The sequence below is a fragment of the Sebastes umbrosus genome, chromosome 21 (assembly GCF_015220745.1).
Source record: "Sebastes umbrosus isolate fSebUmb1 chromosome 21, fSebUmb1.pri, whole genome shotgun sequence".
NCBI lineage: Eukaryota > Metazoa > Chordata > Actinopteri > Perciformes > Sebastidae > Sebastes > Sebastes umbrosus.
This window is the reverse complement of record NC_051289.1, coordinates 10,678,936-10,696,752: the sequence shown is the minus strand read 5'-3', so window position 1 is coordinate 10,696,752 and position 17,817 is coordinate 10,678,936. Positions and strand designations below refer to the sequence as shown.

Sequence of the window (17,817 nt, the reverse complement as noted above, 5' to 3'; positions counted from 1 at the left end):
AAGGAAACATAAAATGACTACAAAGTGACACAAAATGACTACAAGGAAACACAAAACTACTTCAAAGAAACACAAAACAACCACAAAGAGACACAACTACAGACAGACACAGAATAAGTACAAAAAGACACAGCATAACTACAAAGAGACACAAAATAACTACAGAGACAGAGGCGCAAACAACTTCAAAGAGACACAAATCGACCACAAAGAGACACTCTGTGCATTCCAATACCCATACTACCATACTATTTAGTATGCCAGAAAAAGATTTAGTATGTCCCAATACATAATGCGTTAAATGCAGTATGCCAAAAATACCAGGATGTCCTACTACATCTGGTCGCATTTTGCAGTATGCAAGCCAGCATGCTTTTCTGGTTATTCTGACCCAGAATCCTTTGCACAGCAGATATATGAACAAGAGGGTCAAAGTTCAAGGAGCAATGTTACGACGAAGTAGTATGTCCCAATTGTATGCGTACTGCATGCAACAGTACATACTTTGTAAGGGCAGCTGCAGTACGTACTAAAAATAAAAAGAAAAAGTGTGTGATTTGGAACGGTCTCCTTCAGTCTGTCCCCATCCCGTCCCAACAGTATGTAAGGAGGAACCTTTTACAAGTCTGTGCCAAAGGCCCCGTTGTCTCACAATCCTTCCCTGGCTGTGAAGATGATGTGATTCAGTTATAATTATCCTGATGTAATAACACAGTGTGTTCAGTAGAGGTCAGCCTAACTGCTTTCTATCCTCTGATCTCAGGACTACCTGTCTGATGTGGATTTTGAGAACCTGCTCGGAACGACTCGCCCAGACTTCAAGCGCCTGCCGAAGTGGAGGCAGAGTGACTTGAAGAAAAAAGCAGGACTTTTCTAAAAGAAAACAATTCACTGTTGGATTCACAAACCTGTCTCACTGTAACGCTGAGAAACCTGTTTGTAAAACAAGCTAGAGCAGCATTTTAGCTGCCGGCTGACTGACAGGATGGGTAGAGGGCTCGATCATTTCACCTGAATATTGTTTTTTTTATACATCAACCAAGTTTAAGTGATTAAAAATGTTGACTAGAATTAGCTTATTTACATGATTGTGATAAAAAACCAAAATCAAGGACATGATTTAACACTTAAGTTAAGATTATTTTCAATTGTTATGCTTTATATTTATCTATATTTTTCAATGTTTTGCTGATCGTACCATGATCGAGTTTTCTCAGGATGTCATCGTCATCGGCTGAATCACTTATATTATGAATAAAACACACAAAACACTTCAATCAGAGACTCTGCTGGTTTTATTTGAGAGCTAGTGCAAATGCAGATAAATTAAAAAGATTTGTTTGACATGAAATACTTGATAAGGTGAATTAAGGTTCAATGTGTTAAGAGCATATTCGTGTATGATACAGTTAATTTCTTGATCTTGCTCATCATATTATTGTCAAAAGGAAGTTTGTTAAAAAATAAAAACACTGAAAAACATTGTGGAGCATTCATCAAAATGAATGGACACCTCAACACAGTGGCTCTCTCAATGGGCACAAACAGAGACCAACATCATTATAGAACTAAAATGAGAGGAGTCTTTTAAACAGTTGAGTGCTTGTTGTGTTTACATGATTTGTATGATTCTGAAGGGAAATATAAAGCCTCAAGAAATCTATAAAAACAAAGTTAAAATACTATTCAGAAATATCTTAAACTGGAATCCACACTTTACTCCTCCAATTATTGTACTTCGCCCCGATACGGCAAACACAGTTTCTTTAAATACTTTGCTCTTTCATTCACAGTTTTCATTCACTCTTTCTTTGTTACTCTCAACCATACTTTTTTTAAAAAAAGCTACAATTATACAATGACAGGAAAAAGTGTTACGCAGACATCGATGAGTCGGCACCTTGGCAAGAAGACAAACATATTTGATCAGAGTTAAATTATATTTAGCTTTAAAACTGGACAAATTCTTTTAGAATTTCCTTGAAGGTTTTTCCAAACCAAGCGAGCCTACTCGGCGTCTATGAGCATGAGATGCACAAACAGTCCTGCAGAGCAGATGACGTCACCTCGCTTGGTGAGCAGCGGGATGTGGCGATACCCTGGAAAACAGGAAGTGAGTTTTTAGCTTGGTCAGACAAGTCAAAATCTCGTCATATGTGGAACACATAAGTCATATCACATAAAGCTGTCAGCAACTCTTGTTTTGTTAGTCTTTGCAGTTTTGGTGTTAACTTGAGCCTGTAAACTCCTAGATCTCCCTCTCCGTTCAATATCTCTCTAACATCTGGGCTCCTTTCTTTCTGCTTTCTCCAGTTCAGTGCTTCACGTTGTTTGAGTTGGGCTCTCTTACCGTTCTGTACGCTGGTGAGCGGTAGACAGTACTGCCCAATGAGATCATTCTGGGATGTTGAGTCATAGTCCTCCGCCACAAACCGCAGCATGGCCAGCTCTGGGACTTGGATGTCAAACGTGAAGGTCTCGTTCCACATCGGGTTGAACCCTGCAGGGAGGGATTAATGTTACTTTGCTCTGTGGAGAACTGAAAATGAATGAATGGAACAATCTGTGCCCATATCTGTGTGTGTTTATGTGCTCACCATTGTTATCGATGTAGTGTGTCTCCTTGCTGGCGTTGTCTGCTGGGACGCCGTAGATCTCCACTCTCACCAGAGGGTCAACGATGGACTTCTGTTTGTCCTTGTTGAGTTTAGGTAACTGCTGAGCTGAGATCACCTTTTGTATTGGGATATGAAACACAAATATGTAACTATATAAAAAAAAAAAAAAAAATCATGTTTACGGCATGAAAAGTTATTAGTAAATAGCAGATATTTAAAATACAAATTCAAAACCTTGACTCCACTCCACAGCGCATCTTTAACTTTTACTATCTTTCAGGTTTAACTGCAAATAACCAGGGTTATTATAGTAAACTAAAACGAAAATAAGCAGTGAAAAATATTGTCGTAAATTGAAACTAAATAATAAAAAACATTTTAAACGATATTGCCTGGTTAAATAACAATATAAGAATAAAATAAAAATGGATGTAAATTCATTTCAGCTTTAGTTTTTTGACAGTAATATATCACTACCGGAAAAAAAGAATGGATTTTCATCAACTCTCTTGACATTGAACCACTGAAATTGAACGGACTTGACCTTCCAGGAGATGTCGCTATGCTGCAATTGCTTCATATCGGACACTAATATAAAACATTTAACATTATGGCCATTCCTACACAAACTAAAACTAAGCCTTTCTGTAAAACAAAAACTAAATATATAAAAACAAAAACTGAATATATAAGACCTAAACCTTTCTGTAAAACTGAAATTGAAATAAAACTATCAAACATACTGTGAAAACTAACTGAAACTAAACCAAAATGAAATCAAAGTGAAAACTAAATTAAAAATCAATTGAAAATTAAAAACTATTAGAACATGGCGGATAACTCACCATCACACTAAAGGTCTTCCTCTGTAGCCAGGGCCCATTGGAAAGCGTGCTGGGATCAAACTGGGAGGACAGGACTCTCTGAAATTCGGGTTTCAGGACGTAGCCGCAAAGACCGTTTGGCAGAAACCGACCCTGGTTTAGGTGCATCTCCTTGGCGGGAGTCTGGAAGTTCAGCGCCACTAAAATACAAACCAGACAGAAGGGTGTGAAACCATTTCTCCTAATATAACAATAATGGCTGGATTTCAGCATGTAGTAATGGGAGCGTACCTATCTGGCAGCCAACGTTCCACATGGGCACTGGGTTATAGTTGGAGGAGTCGGTCCTGGAGCCCGCGGGGTAGATCCTACTGAGTTTGTCCATGTTGTGATGGGTATAGGCGGTCCCTACGAGAACACATTGAAACATAGTTTTCATACTCTGCTCATGAGAAATCATAATCAACTGTCAGTTAGTGATATTGTGATGTTTACCTGAAGTGTCGGCCAGGTTGAACGCTTTACTCTCCTTGAAGGACGACATCTCGTAGAAGGCCTGGTTTTCCTTGGCGTGTTCGAAGCCACTAAAATGAACACTCTTGCAGTAGAGGACGATGTCTGAGAGCGCTTTGGCAAGTTTGATTTTTGATTTCTAAACAGGAGACGGGATAGCAGCTCAGTTTTGTTGAACAAAATGCATGTATTTTTGAACTGTGTTAGAAATGACACTTGACACACCTTTGATTTGGTTTTTCCGCCGTTCTCCTTGTTATCTGCAGCCTCGTCCTCCTCGGACACGGTGTCTTCCTCGATGGTATTGTCATTGCTGAAGGCAGCATCCAGTTTGTTCAATCGCTTCCCCTTGACGAGGAACTTGCCCTTCAGCTCCTGAACAGAAACAAACAAAGTGTGTTTTTTTGTGTCGCAATTTTTTTATAATAATGAAGGGAAGCGTATTCTTATCTTTCAATGGAAAAGAGGTGTGTTATTGGTGACTGCCGTCCTCTCAGTAGCCAATGGCAGAGAGGGAAATGTTGTGTGATGCCTAATTATAATTTCCTTCAAGGCTGACTATGCCACAGACATTCATCCCATGGGTGCTACATTTGAACAGGGCTTGGGAAATTTTAAGTTGGTTGCGATCTGCAACCTCACCACTAGATCTCCCTCTCCACTCAGAGCTTAATCTTACTCAATTGTCTCTCTCGACTCCCTTATAGTCAAGATGGCGGCGAAGATAACTAAAACGGGGGATTTATTCATCTCGTATCATGCCTGACTTTAGTGGATCAAAACATATTGGATATGGAATAAACCTGCAGATGCTCTGGTTCAAAATGAGACCAAACTTTTCAATGGATGTCAGTTTTTGAGCCACGACAAACACCTGGACAGGTAACACCTCTTTCTAACTGTACGCGATGCGAACGAGCGAACATCAGATTGTTTCAGTTATTCCCAATGAAGATGTCCTAACCTGCTCCGTGTGTCAGCGAGCAGGCTGAGCGACGTGTCGCTTGTTTAATAAAAAACTCGCCCTGGCTCTATTGTTGCAAAGTTTCGCACACCTCCAACCTTTTATCGTTGGTCGCAATCGACGCTGACGGTAACTGACATAAATCAATATTACTCTCTCTGCGCAATAGAGAGTGACATCGCTCGTAGTACATCTGGAAAATCTTTCGCGCTCCATTCTCAGAGTTCGCTCGGTCGCTGTAAGTTGGGAAGAGGTTTAAGGCTCGTATTTGGCCTATTGTCGTACATTTTTGCTACTGAAGCAGTTGTTGATCACTTAAGAAGTGGTATAAAACAGTCAATAAAACCACCGCAACCACGAGAGGACCTAGAGCATAAAGTTATAAATGAGCACAAAAAATATTAGGCTGATGGGGCCAGTAGCATACGAGATTAGCTGCGGACAGACAGACACACACACGCACAAGCACATGATCTCCTGTCAGATATAACAGCACCTCTTATCAAACAAGTTGTTCTCTCACACAGTCAGATCTTGACAACTTATTAGTTAATAAACAACTTCTCACTAAGCGCTCACTCAGGCGAGATGATAAAATGCAAAACTAAAGATCTTGTGTACCCACATTATCAACACATAGAGGAGGAGCAGAGGCTCGAGATGGATGCTGTTTTGATTATGTGCTAGAGGTTTAATTTGGTGCTCACATAATGAGGATGGGTTTTACTTTAATCTCATCAGTTTCCTTTCCGAGACAAATCTAATGGTCATGTTAAAGTAAACAGGAAAGTGAAGTGGTTCATTAACTTAAAGAGGTGGGGTTTTTAGGTGCGGTGTTTATTTAGGAGCTCTGAGGCTTTAAAGAGACAGTGAATGTTACATAATAGGAATCAGTGAGCTGAGATTGACGCACCTCAGGTGAGGGGAAGTTGGTGGGCATGGTGTTGCCCAGAGGCTTTGTGACCAAAGCATCACCCAGGATGGAGATCAAATAATGAGCCATGAGCTTCTGCTGTTCCACGGTGCAGTGGTTCTCCAGGGACAGGATCACTGGGTAGTCAGACGTCTGGAGAAACAAAGGAAACAATCATTCAGGGAAGGTAAAGTGAGAAGAACAAGAATGGAAATGAAATGCAATCATTGATACGTCACATACTTTGAAGGCGTAATCGTTGATGACTTTGATGACGTCTCTGAAGAGCACTTTGGATGTGAGCGTGTAGCCGTGGTAAATGACGGGCTCGCCGTTAGCCCCGTCCCAACAGTCCAGCTCCACACAGCGACAGCTCTTCATCAGTGCTCTGAAGGGAAAGAAAACCTCCATGAAAACCTTGGATCACTTCACTCCTGCCCTTTTTATATATTGCAGAAATGTTTCCAGAAAGATTATGTGCATTTCAGCAACTAGTGTCAGTTTTGGTTCCTGGGTCATAGTTCCTGTCCCCTAAGAAGTTCCTGCACCTGAGGTGGTACTTTTTGAAGGCCCTGGAACTATTGGGGTGGATGAATACAAGCCTGAAGACCGCTACAACTTGTCTGCATCATTTTGGTCTCATCATGATCATTCATCACACTGGTTGTCGCTTTTATAATTATAAGGACTTGGGCTTTAATTTTTTTTTTTTTAAAGGTGCAGTGTGTAGGATTAGACATTAGCCTAATATGCCTAAATCTCCAGTTGTTTAGATAAAATGGAAAGGCAAACAAGAATGTACAAAAGTACTTTTAGTTCCTGACTTAGTTCCCAAATTTAGTTCCTGGGACCAACAAAATCCATGCTCCAGTTGCCCTTCAGTTAACGTTACGTACATTATGTTTGTTAATGGTAGTTACTTGATGTAGGCTTCTGTGCTGCTGGGTCCTTTGAGTTGATCTTCCATCAGGTATGTGTTGTGTGAGGAGGAGATGTAGTAATGGTTGAGGGGCTGGTGCATGTCCTGATACACCTGTTTGTGGGCCGGGTTGAGGATGGAGCACTCCTCCTGGTGCAGGTACATCAGGAAGCCGTCTTTGGTCAAGTGCTTCTTCTGCTTCGCTGGAGGACAGACAGACATGATGAATATGACGCGATATCTGGAATGTGACCGTGGTGTCCTCCTTAAAGACTTAACCTTACCTGTCCCATCCACCTCGTATTTTTCAATCAGCTTGAGAGCGTCCTCCATGGTCGCCTGCTCCCTCTGCTGATTCAACAGGAAGTTCAGCAGGTCTCTGGCGCTCATCTGACCGTCCGTTTGAGCGCACTCCTCATAAATCACATCTACCTCCTCGCGGTGCGTCAGCAGGTCGTAGAAGTGCTCGATCTCTGGGCCCTCCAGGGAGCCTGAATTGGACTTGTCACATTTCTATGCAACATGATAAGACAACCAATCAACCAGATATACTAGCTTTTCAGTTTGTTTTTAAGGATGATATATTGATCTGCAGCACACAATGGCTCATTGAGACTCACATTGAAGATGTCCACTGCATAAGCGTCGTCCACTTCGACGTTGATCTGTCTCAGGAAGTGCTTCAGCTCCTTCAGGGTCATCTTATTGTCCTCGTTCTTGTCTGCTTTCCGCATGCAGTTGATGATCCAACTGGTATTTAGATGTAAGGATTATATTTGAACCAATTAAGAACAAATCTGCAGAAAGCACTTGTCTCCTCTCAAGAGAAGCGTGCATGCAAACACATTCCCCACTAAAAGACTTTGTCAAGGATACTGCTCACTCTTCTGCTGGCGGCTGAGGTTGCGCATGTTGTGGATGAGCTTGTCCAGGCCGTTGACCCACTGTTTCGTCTCCTGCCCGTTGGCCGCCATCAGGTCGAGGTTTTTCTTGCGGCCCTTGAAGATGATGGAGAAGCACAGCTCTTCAGCACTGGGCTCGGTGTGTTTGTTGAGCCCCTCAGACTGACGGCCCTTACGCACTGAGTCAATGTCATCGATGGAGACTGTTTGGAGAGAGGAAGGGGATCGTTTGAAATTGTTATGTAAGTCATAACAAAACTTCGACATGCTGTAAATTGAATTTGACATGAAATAGCCCCTCAGGATTTGGAGACAAGTCTCTCTCTGTAATAATGAAAGTAATAATAAGTTATGGTGGAAACTCCCAGTCTGGATTACAAAAAAAATCAAATCAAGTTCTCCTTTTTCTTTCCACAAAATGTAATATCATTTCAAAATTACACTTGATTACATTCTAAATATATATATAATATTAAATTATTATATTTACACTATTAGGAGCAGTTCAGATGTCGGACGTCTGAGGACCATTTTTGTGTCAAATTATTATTATTTCTTAAGTAAGTAGCTGTGTAATAAGCGGGATAATATACAGCTAACCGGTCATTGTTGGGAAATAAACCCCGACAGGGTCATGTGACACCCCGACGCGAAGCGTAGAACAGACCAAAACGTCCAGACGATTATGTAATTTTCCTGTAATTTAGCCGTTAATCAGAAGAGAAGAGTTGCACACTTGTAGCTTAATGCAAAAAAAAAACATTAAAAATTGTTTTTGCAAGTTAAAAAGTGGAGTAAATTGCTAATAGCTTCATTAGAACCATATACAGTCGTCCTAGTTTGGAGTGTGATAATTGGACATGCACTAGCTGGCAGTCACCTTTGACGCACAACTTCATAATCCTCCTTTGGATTAGTCATTATCTTATGGCAGCAGACTTTTTGTCCTGATGGGCACAACAATACTGTGTGCTTTAACATCTTATCTACAGGAAGGCTTTTGTTTCTGTGTGGCAGCTCGCTTCTGTGGCCTTCATTCTCAAGGCACAACGGTTGCATGTTTACACATCCGGCCGACACGCAGCAACATTAGCATTCATTTGGGTTGGTGGATTTGTGTTTTTATTAGCCCCCTAAGACTAATATTCACTCTCCTTCTAGCTCTGTTTTAGTCTCAAATATCTGGGTCTTTAGCTTCTAAATGCACCGCTACTTCTTTCTCTTTGATGAAACAATGAGCTGAAAAATGATAAAACGCTCAGTAGAAAGCAGGGTATGCTTTACGGCATGATTGACAGGTCGCTACCACGGCGTTGTCCGGTCTGGTAATTATCCACATTTTTGTCTTACAACTTTAACCCTTTCACAGTGTGTTTTCAGTTTATAAAAATGTTGATTGTAACATTTTTGGTTGCCTATAAATGTCTTTTGAGCATTTTATTATTATTGTCACTACTGGTTACAAAAAACAAGATGGTGACGGCCGAAATGCCAAACTAGAAGCTTGAAAACAGCAGTACACAACCAATGGGTGAGGTCACGGTGACTACGTCCACCTCTTATGTACAGTCCATGGTCACAAATAGCGACCCCTTTCACATGACATGTAGTCATTTGATCCACTATAGAAACACTGATCAGTGCAGCTTTAATAGTAGAAAGACTTAATAAAGTCTGGAACAACTTAGAAGATCAATGCAAAAATGCTCTCTCATCTCATGCAGAAACGATTGATAACTTGTGAAGTTGTACAGAACAGAGTTCTTTCTTACTAAAATATCCGACACACAGCTACCAAACATGTTACATAACAGCAGCAGGTTGAGCCTTGAATCTTGTTTACCAAAAACTGCAACAGTTTTAGATTAAGAGCCCTCTGAGACGCTTTTAGAGACGGTTTCTCGGACATTTTGTTGTTGTCTGCTGAACATTCGGATTCTTTGGCAACCAAAACACATTCCACGGAGATTTGATAACTGCACTTAACAACCGTTTGATGCAATCTGGCCTTCCTTGATCTGCTCGCCTCACCCTGGCATACATGGGCAACACATAAAACACTATGTCTAAAAATATGTTGTATCAAACACCCACACAAAGACCACATATGCTGAAGGTGTCTGCGCACACAGCCTGTTTCCACCCATATGTTTGGGGTCTGTTGTTGAGCAGCTTAATGTACGGAAGAGCATGCACTGCCACGCATGATGTAATCACGCTAAATGGCAACAACCGCCCTTGTAACAAAACACCACACACCAGAGGCTTAGCCAAGAGGCCATATGTTGAAGCTAGGCTACAATCACAGTGTTTCCACCCTTTACATCCCGCCGAGAGTCTAATGAAGAGCAACCATTGTTCCATTGAGAATCAGAGACTATCTAGGGGCAGGATGGATCTAAAGGTCAGACTACTTGGAGAGAAAAACACAACAGTGAGGGGGCGGCGTGGAGAAACACACCCAAGGCTGGGTGGTGTAAGTTCAGCTGACTGCTGGATGAACAAAATACCTTGGAGGCGCTCACCAGAACGGGAGTGCTTGTTTAATAAGCGCATGGACATTATCCCCAGAAAAACAGACCACTGTAGAGGAGTTTAGGGTCGTGAATTTGGATCCTTTTCAGAGAATCCCGTCTCTCCACAATGTCCAAGTCATGTCATCCGTGTCACGCCAGCATTGCTTGAATACCAGATGAGATTTCATACAATGAGATTATTGTGCAAGTGCAAAATTCATGCTGCTGTTTATAAAACTCTTTTCTTCAAAGGGAAGACAGCAAGCAGTGAAGAGGGTGTTTGAAAAAAACAAGATTAAGGTCGTAAATTTACGAGAAAAAAAAGCATATCGGTATGTTGTTTTCTTCTGAATAGGCCCAATTCGCGGTAATGTCTCTTCAAAGTCTGGATGCTTATAATAACATGGTAATTCTGGGCTAATAGCACGAGTATTTACTTATATCTAAATCTGACTGCGAAGCATAATTTGATTAGGTCATCCACTGCAGGCATAATATACGGCAACGTAGCAGAGTGATGCGATGTAGTTCCTTGACAAAGAAAACACACATTTTCTGAGGTTGTTTTCTTGTAAATTTATGACTTTATAATCTCAAAGAATATTCAGGGGGTTTTCTCGCACAATTTGTGGTATATTTCCTTGTAAATGTATGACTTTATTAGCACAAAGAATATTATTTTTTTTCCGTATATTTACGATTTTATAATATCACAGAATATTCAAGGTTTTTTCTTGTAAATTTGTAATTTTTATCTCATAAATGTACGACTTTATAATCTTAAAGAATATTATTTTTTTCTCGTAAATTTGTGAATATTGTCTTGTAAATTTACGAGTTCATAATCACAAAACAATTCACTTTTATTCTTGTAAATTTGTAAATTTTTCTTGTAAATTTATGACTTTTTAATCACAAAACATTCCCTTTTATTCTTGTAAATTTGTGATTGATTTATCGTGAATTTTTACTCTGAGTATTACCCCAATCCCCCGGCTCCGTAATTATTTATTTTGTACCTACAATGGCCATAATAAGCCATTGTATAAGCCTGACCTTAATCTTAACATTCAGCTTGGGGTTGAGGTGAGAAACTAACAGCTGATAATGTCATGCAAAATAATAACCGCCTACTTACCAAATATATTAGACTTGTTTGAATACAAGCTCATGAATATCGTTTAGACAAAGTCTGGTCTGACAAGTCTGCAAATTGCTCACCTTTATCTATGTGACAAATAGCAGACTGACAGTAATATGAAGGAAGTGTCTCACATGTGAGATATGTTGTATGTCATATTTATAGTAGAATCAATGTAAAGCCTCTGACATCCACCTCGTGTGACCCTGACAGTGTGTACAACCTGCATGTGCACTTGTGTGTGTGTGTGTATGTGAGAATGCTATCAAGGCGAATGACATAGAGCCATAGAGTGTGGGAAAAAGAGAACAGGAGCTTTACAGTCTATCGGGACTGATGAGAAGAGTTACTCTCACTCTGAGTGTGGATGATTTACAGGCCCTAAGTCGAAATGTGTCCGTAGCATTGAAACAACTTCTGCTTCAGTAAAGCAGTACGTGCTGTCCTCCCACGCTCTCTCACCTTATGCTGAAGCACTTTAGAGCTGATTGGTACTATAATTGTGGTTTGCTAAAGCCCACAGGAAAGTAATAAAACACGCACGCTTATTTCCGTAAACAAGGAAATGCCTGCGAACTCAAAGCTCGTCTCTGTCCCAGTTTGAAAACAGCTTTGACACATGATCGTTCACACGAAGTCATCGCTCGATATCACCTCAGTGTGTGTATCTACTGTGTCTGTATGGGGAGTATCTGTCTTTCACTGTTTGTTCAAGACTCACGCTTAGGGGCAGAGGTTATCAGGTCTGGTAGCAGCAGCCGCCGCCGGGATGGGAGGGAGATCAGAGATACTAGAGGACGTAGACGTACGTTCACACCCTGACAGTGGATCACTGAACCAGAATCTGAGGACAAACACTAGTATTTTCCAGTCTGTCTTTGGCCACACTGCAGCATCTGTGTGAGTTATTTCCATTCCACCACATACTCTGGAGTACCAGTGGGATTTGAGGGGCGTGTTTACAAGAAGCTATTGTTGAGATCTGAAAGGAGAAGTGGGATGAACTAACCCCGAGTGAAATAACATACAGAAACCGGAACTCCGATTTTATAGAACTCCCATTTCTGTGCATTGTGTAAAGAAGTTATGCAAACACACATGTAACCCGTGTAGAAGATGACACTCACAAGTCTGGTTTCGCCTGAATGTTTTTTTGGACTCGTGCCACAGCGTCTTGCAGTCCTCCTGCAGTTTGAAGAAGCGGTTCTTCTTCCAGGAGGTCGAGCGAATCTTGAGCAGGTCACCGCCGACCAGCAGGAACTGTAGATCTGGATCTCCCTCCAAACCTGCAGAGGTCATACACACAAATCGTATCAATTTAGATGCCAAATAATGTTAGATGGACTTCCCTCAAACAGTCAAAGTCGTAGCAGCGGAGGTCAAGATATCCTGATTTTTATGGGTCAAGCTCCAAAAATGCTACTGTAACCGAGCAGTCTTTTATGTGCGTCTATACTTATTTATTATGTGGAATAAGGACACGATGAGACGGAGGTCTTGAACATGCCGGCACCTTTACTCATTCCCAACTCCAGACTCCTCTGTGCTAGTCACAGTAGCCTCACATTATACATTTCCTCTTTCTCTTCACAATAAAAGCTCAGTAGCAACTCAATAAAATAGATTGCATACCTCCCCTCCTCCAAAAATAACAGAAACAGAAACAGGATGTTTGCAATAAACCTATGTGTACACACTTATATCAGCAGGCCAGCATGACAACAACAAAAAAGATTTCAACAGTAAACAATTTCCAAAGTATGTCACACTATTTTCGTGCACCAGATAACTGATACACGTAACACTTAGACAAACCATGTTACCTTCATGTCCCCGATACACATCTGCACATCCCCAGCCAGTATGTCACACTATTTTCATACACCAGAGATAGCTGATACACATAGCCCTTAGACATACACACGGTTGCATTCACGTTCCCTATACACATTCATGTTCCCCTTACATATACTAGCACCATGTGGTCAAGGGTTGTGTCTGTCCAGAGCCCCCAAGTTCAGGGTTGAGTCTGTCAGAGCCCCACAAGACCAGGGTTGTGTCCATCCAGAGCCCAGTGCGGTCGAGGATTGAGTCCGTCAAAGCCATGCAAGACCACGGTTGCGTCTAGAGCCCGCAAGCTGAGGGTTGAGTCCGTTAGAGCCCTGCAAGACCAGGGTCGCGTCTAGAGCCCGCAAGTCGAGGGTTGAGTCTGTCACAGCCCTGCAAGACCATGGTCGCATCCAGAGCCCGCAAGTCGAGGGTTGAGTCTGTCACAGCCCTGCAAGACCAGGGTCGCGTCTAGAGCCCGCAAGTCAAGGGTTGAGTCCGTCAGAGCCCTGTAAGACCAGGGTCGCGTCTAGAGCCCGCAAGTCAAGGGTTGAGTCCGTCAGAGCCCTGTAAGACCAGGGTCGCAACTAGAGCCCGCAGGTCGAGGGTTGAGTCTGTCACAGCCCTGCAAGACCATGGTCGCATCTAGAGCCCACAAGTCGAGGGTTGAATCCGTCAGAGCCCTGCAAGACCAGGGTCGCGTCTAGAGTCTATTCGTAAGATATCATACGAACCGTTGTATGAGGAGACGTTGACATTTTTAGTCTCCAAGCCCAAGCTGAGGTAACCCTGATGAAATCATGAGGGTTATTTTTTCAGACTTAAGAAATCTTCCTCCGGAACCACAGAAGAGATTATACTGTTATGCTGTTTTTTGTTAGGCTACTTCTCCTAGAGTAAATGGACCTTTATTGGTAACATCAGTGGCATAGCCCTTGAAGGATAAACTACATGTCCCTTTATAACCTTAGTTTGGTTATTACACTTGGTTTTCACTAAGGATAGTCAGCAGAACTGTATTTTTTTGACATTTCTTGCTTCTTAGTGGAACATTTTTCCATAATTTCCATTTTGTACTATCCATTTATTGTTGTCTGCCATGGAAATCTGAGCATAGTCAGATGATTGTGAATCTTGTCACAGTCCCAGCATTACCTGCGTGTTCTTCTGTACTCAGCTCTGAGTGTTACAGTCCAAGTGTCTCAACAGCTTATCATTGAGGTGAGGTAACTTGCTGACTAAGGCTTCCTTGGAAGGGTGTGTAACATCTGTACGGAAGCTCACAGGACAATGTTTAGTTTATTTGTTTTCCATCTGTACAGATGTGAGGCAATGTTGGTGTTAGTCAGTGCGTTTGGGTGGGACTGAACTTTGCACACAGCTTTAAATGCTCATTAAATATAATACAGAGCAGTTGTGTAAAAATGTGAATTAATGTCCTCTCAGTAAAAGGGCATTTGAGGATTGTGTCAAGGTCGTGGGCAGGAACGAATTTCAGACATTTTTCTCTCTCCGGATCGCACCACAGACTCACAGAGGCTGTTTATGAGCCTCTCTGCAGGCAGGCGGGGTTAGGGAGGAGGACTTCAACACCGCCTCTGCCTGAGTCAGGCTTTCCATCAGGTGTTTAACTCTCCTCAGCGTGTCGCAGCAGCTTCTACTTGTTTGTCGTCTCCTTTTTCATGTTATCTGCTTAAACCGTGAAGAAGAGGCTTTTTTAGTCACCCACCAGCTTGTGAAAAAGCAGCTACAAATACTTCCCGTATCATTACCATGAGTCATGCTGTGCATTTGAAGGGAGTTTATGAGAATCAGATGACTTTTCTTTGGCTTTTGCTTTTTGTTTTGCTTTTTTTCCAGAGTAATCAGTTTCAGATGCATGGCTGCCTACACCCTGTGAGGCAAGCTAGGGCAAGAAGATAAGCAAACAAGAAAAGGTGAAATGCCTCTGAGGGATTTAGTAATGATAAAGGTTCACATCACACACACAACCTGAGAGGGAGTCAGGGTGCTTTTAAGCTTGTTTGTGATCTGATAAAGAAGCTCCAAGAGTCCCATTTATGAATGAAAAGGTTGAGCAAAACAAACAAGATGGAGTAACAGGTTGTCACTATAGTAAATCATGTATTCATAGAAGAGTGCTATTTTTTGTAGAGCTTTAAAACAGTTTGCATTGTATTGCTCTGCTGTCTTCTCTTTGAAAATGACTAATAAATCATGAACCTTTGCTGTTACATTCTTTTAAATGAAGCAAAATGACAAGAACAAACACCACAGAGGAGTTCCCCTCAGCTCTTTTTAAGGTTAAAACGCCTTCCTGTGTTTGACCCCTTTTTTTTGAAAGACAGAAAGGTTGCATGTCATGACATTTTCAGCTATACCCTCCTCCTCTTTCGTTGCCATAATGGCAGAAAGAAAGAATCCACAGCTCCAGGCAATGAGGAAGCCTCCATAAAGCCTCTTTTTACTGGACATACAGTGTGTTGTGTGTTAACTCCCAGCAACACAAACAGACTATCCTGCAAGCTTAAAGATATGATCAGTGATTTATGTTGACAAGATGGTTATCTAAACATTAGCCTATGCATGTGTGCGCGCCTGCCCACGTTGGCAAAACAACCAGAGCGTCATTCTGTGCGCAAACTCAGCCACATTAGCACCTTTGGGTGGACTTACCTAACCGTTTCCCATTCTCCTGTGCAACCTTTTTCACCTGCTCCTGGAAAGCTCGCTCCTCGGATTGCGTCCTTTTCTTGCGTTTATGCAAACAAGACATTGTGGACTAACTTTTTCTAACGGTAAAAACATGAGATATCCAGTAGTCGGTGTATAATAATGTGTGCTCGGTGTGGTGGTGGAGGAGAAGCAGTAGTTCCCCTCTCATGGGGCGGGTCTAAACTCATCTAGCGCTCCTCTGTTATTCCCTGCAGCGGTGCAGGTCCAGCTGTGCACTCTGGAGAGGACTTTATACCTTACATTCAGGTATTATAGTGTTAAAGCATGCAGCTTAATGTCACTGAGTTCAGACACTGATTGGCTCTAATGATCCATTCAGGGATTTTGGAAAAACACTGTCAATCTTAGTTTTTTGCAGTAGTGAGGAGGAATGATTTCCCAGAAAATGACATCACAGGCTATATATAACTTTAAATGCATGTTAGTTCACATGTCTTTCCTTTTTGGTATGGACTTGGCTGCATATAAATATCTGTTTCCAAACAATTAGTATTAGACTAAAATCTCGAATAATGCTGTTGAATCCTCACTGGACTAATTTCTTTGAACTATTTGTATTGTTTACACTTAAAGAACACTTGACTTATTATTATTATTATTATTATTATTATTATTATTATTATTATTATTGTTATTATTATTATTATTATTATTATTGTTATTATTATTATTATTACTGTTTTTTTCTTTTTTCATTGTAATTTATTCAAGAGGTTATTACTAGAATTATTATGACTATTATTTCATTGGTCATTGGTTCATATATAGAACAAAATAAATTACACAAATAATGCATGTGATTTTTTCATTTAATAAATGATAATAATAATAATAATAATAATAATAATAATAATAATAATAATAATAATAAATGCTCATATACAGTATACGTTTTCGAAGTCTTAAAGCAGCAACCATCACGACAGAACTATTGATGGCTTGAGCTTAAAAAAGTATATATATCATTTTTTTTTCACTATTTGTGTACATAAAAGTCCTGTCTATTCGTCACCTTTATTTGTCCATCTTTGTTGTCCTTGTCCCTAGCTTCCCCCAATAGGAGTCAAATTCCTTGCATGTATGTACTTGGCAAAATAAACTGGTTCTGATTGTGAGCTGTGAAACAGTGTCACCCCATGGTGCATATAGGCCCTACATCTACTCTACTTGTGCCTTAGATCTTTTAAAATATATGTAATTCATTTGCTAGTACTCTGGCTGTGGGCAGAAATGACACCTGCATGTCTTTGGTAGGATATTCTCCTACTGTGTTAATATGTGATTTTGCCATGGCAACTAGAAATTTGCTGTGTAAAGGATCAGGACAGCTGCACAAGCAACATGGTGTTGTGTCAACAGCAGCCAGTCGGTAGGCTACATATTGGGAAGTATTTATCTGATGCCCATTCAGGAACCGAAACCACAAATATAGCCTACAAAAAATATGTAGTTGTAGTTATATGCACATATTTTTCTTTTCTTTTAAAAATCTTCCAAGCTACTCTTTAATACAGACCTATAAAATAATGTCACAACAACTCTTAATTCCCACATAAACTTAATAATAGGCTACTAAATATTCCCCACTCCACCCTAGATGGAAAACACTCCTACAGGTGAGCTCTTGGATACAATAGTAGTAGAAGTAGTAGTAGTAGTAGCAGTAGTAGTAGTAGCAGTGTTATAAATCTGTGCGTCACCAACTCACCATGTTTTCCAGCTGTGCCATTTAACTCCATTCTGATTCCAGTCAAAATAAACCACCATGCGCCGGGCTAAAGTCCTCTTCTCCTACAGAGCAGTGTTGGCTATATTACAGGAGTTATCACGACCATGAAGCTTGTGTGTCTGTCATATGTATATGTAGAGAAAGATCTGACCTGCGTCCCCTTTTGAGCTCACAATGCGCAGTTAGTGCCAGCCCATCAGGCTCTTCTAGTCCAC

At 41.0% G+C, this 17,817-nt stretch overlaps 2 protein-coding genes across 5 annotated transcripts in view; one reads left to right on the top strand and one right to left on the bottom strand.

The window, feature by feature from the left end:
* The window catches only part of vill (villin-like), an 18,004-nt gene extending 16,175 nt beyond the window's left edge, over nt 1-1,829 (top strand). For all 3 annotated transcript variants that reach the window (XM_037756953.1, XM_037756952.1, XM_037756951.1), the window contains one exon: nt 764-1,829. In XM_037756953.1, coding sequence (XP_037612881.1) covers nt 764-877 — 114 coding nt within the window. In that variant the 3' untranslated portion in view covers nt 878-1,829. The remainder of the gene's footprint in view (nt 1-763) is intronic.
* On the bottom strand, nt 1,278-17,817 carry plcd1a (phospholipase C, delta 1a). Of its 2 annotated transcripts, none has more exons than XM_037756955.1 (15): nt 17,582-17,817; nt 12,438-12,596; nt 7,628-7,856; nt 7,372-7,501; nt 7,036-7,264; nt 6,753-6,954; nt 6,076-6,220; nt 5,833-5,985; nt 4,181-4,330; nt 3,938-4,094; nt 3,734-3,850; nt 3,464-3,642; nt 2,598-2,733; nt 2,351-2,500; nt 1,278-2,099 (listed from the first exon to the last, which is right to left on the bottom strand). In XM_037756955.1, exons 1-15 carry the CDS (start codon nt 17,610-17,612, stop codon nt 2,008-2,010), a joined length of 2,259 nt encoding a protein of 752 aa, XP_037612883.1. In that variant the 5' UTR covers nt 17,613-17,817; the 3' UTR covers nt 1,278-2,007. The 2 variants fall into 2 exon arrangements, with proteins under 2 accessions (XP_037612883.1, XP_037612882.1); XM_037756954.1 differs by lacking the exon at nt 17,582-17,817 and adding an exon at nt 15,814-16,013.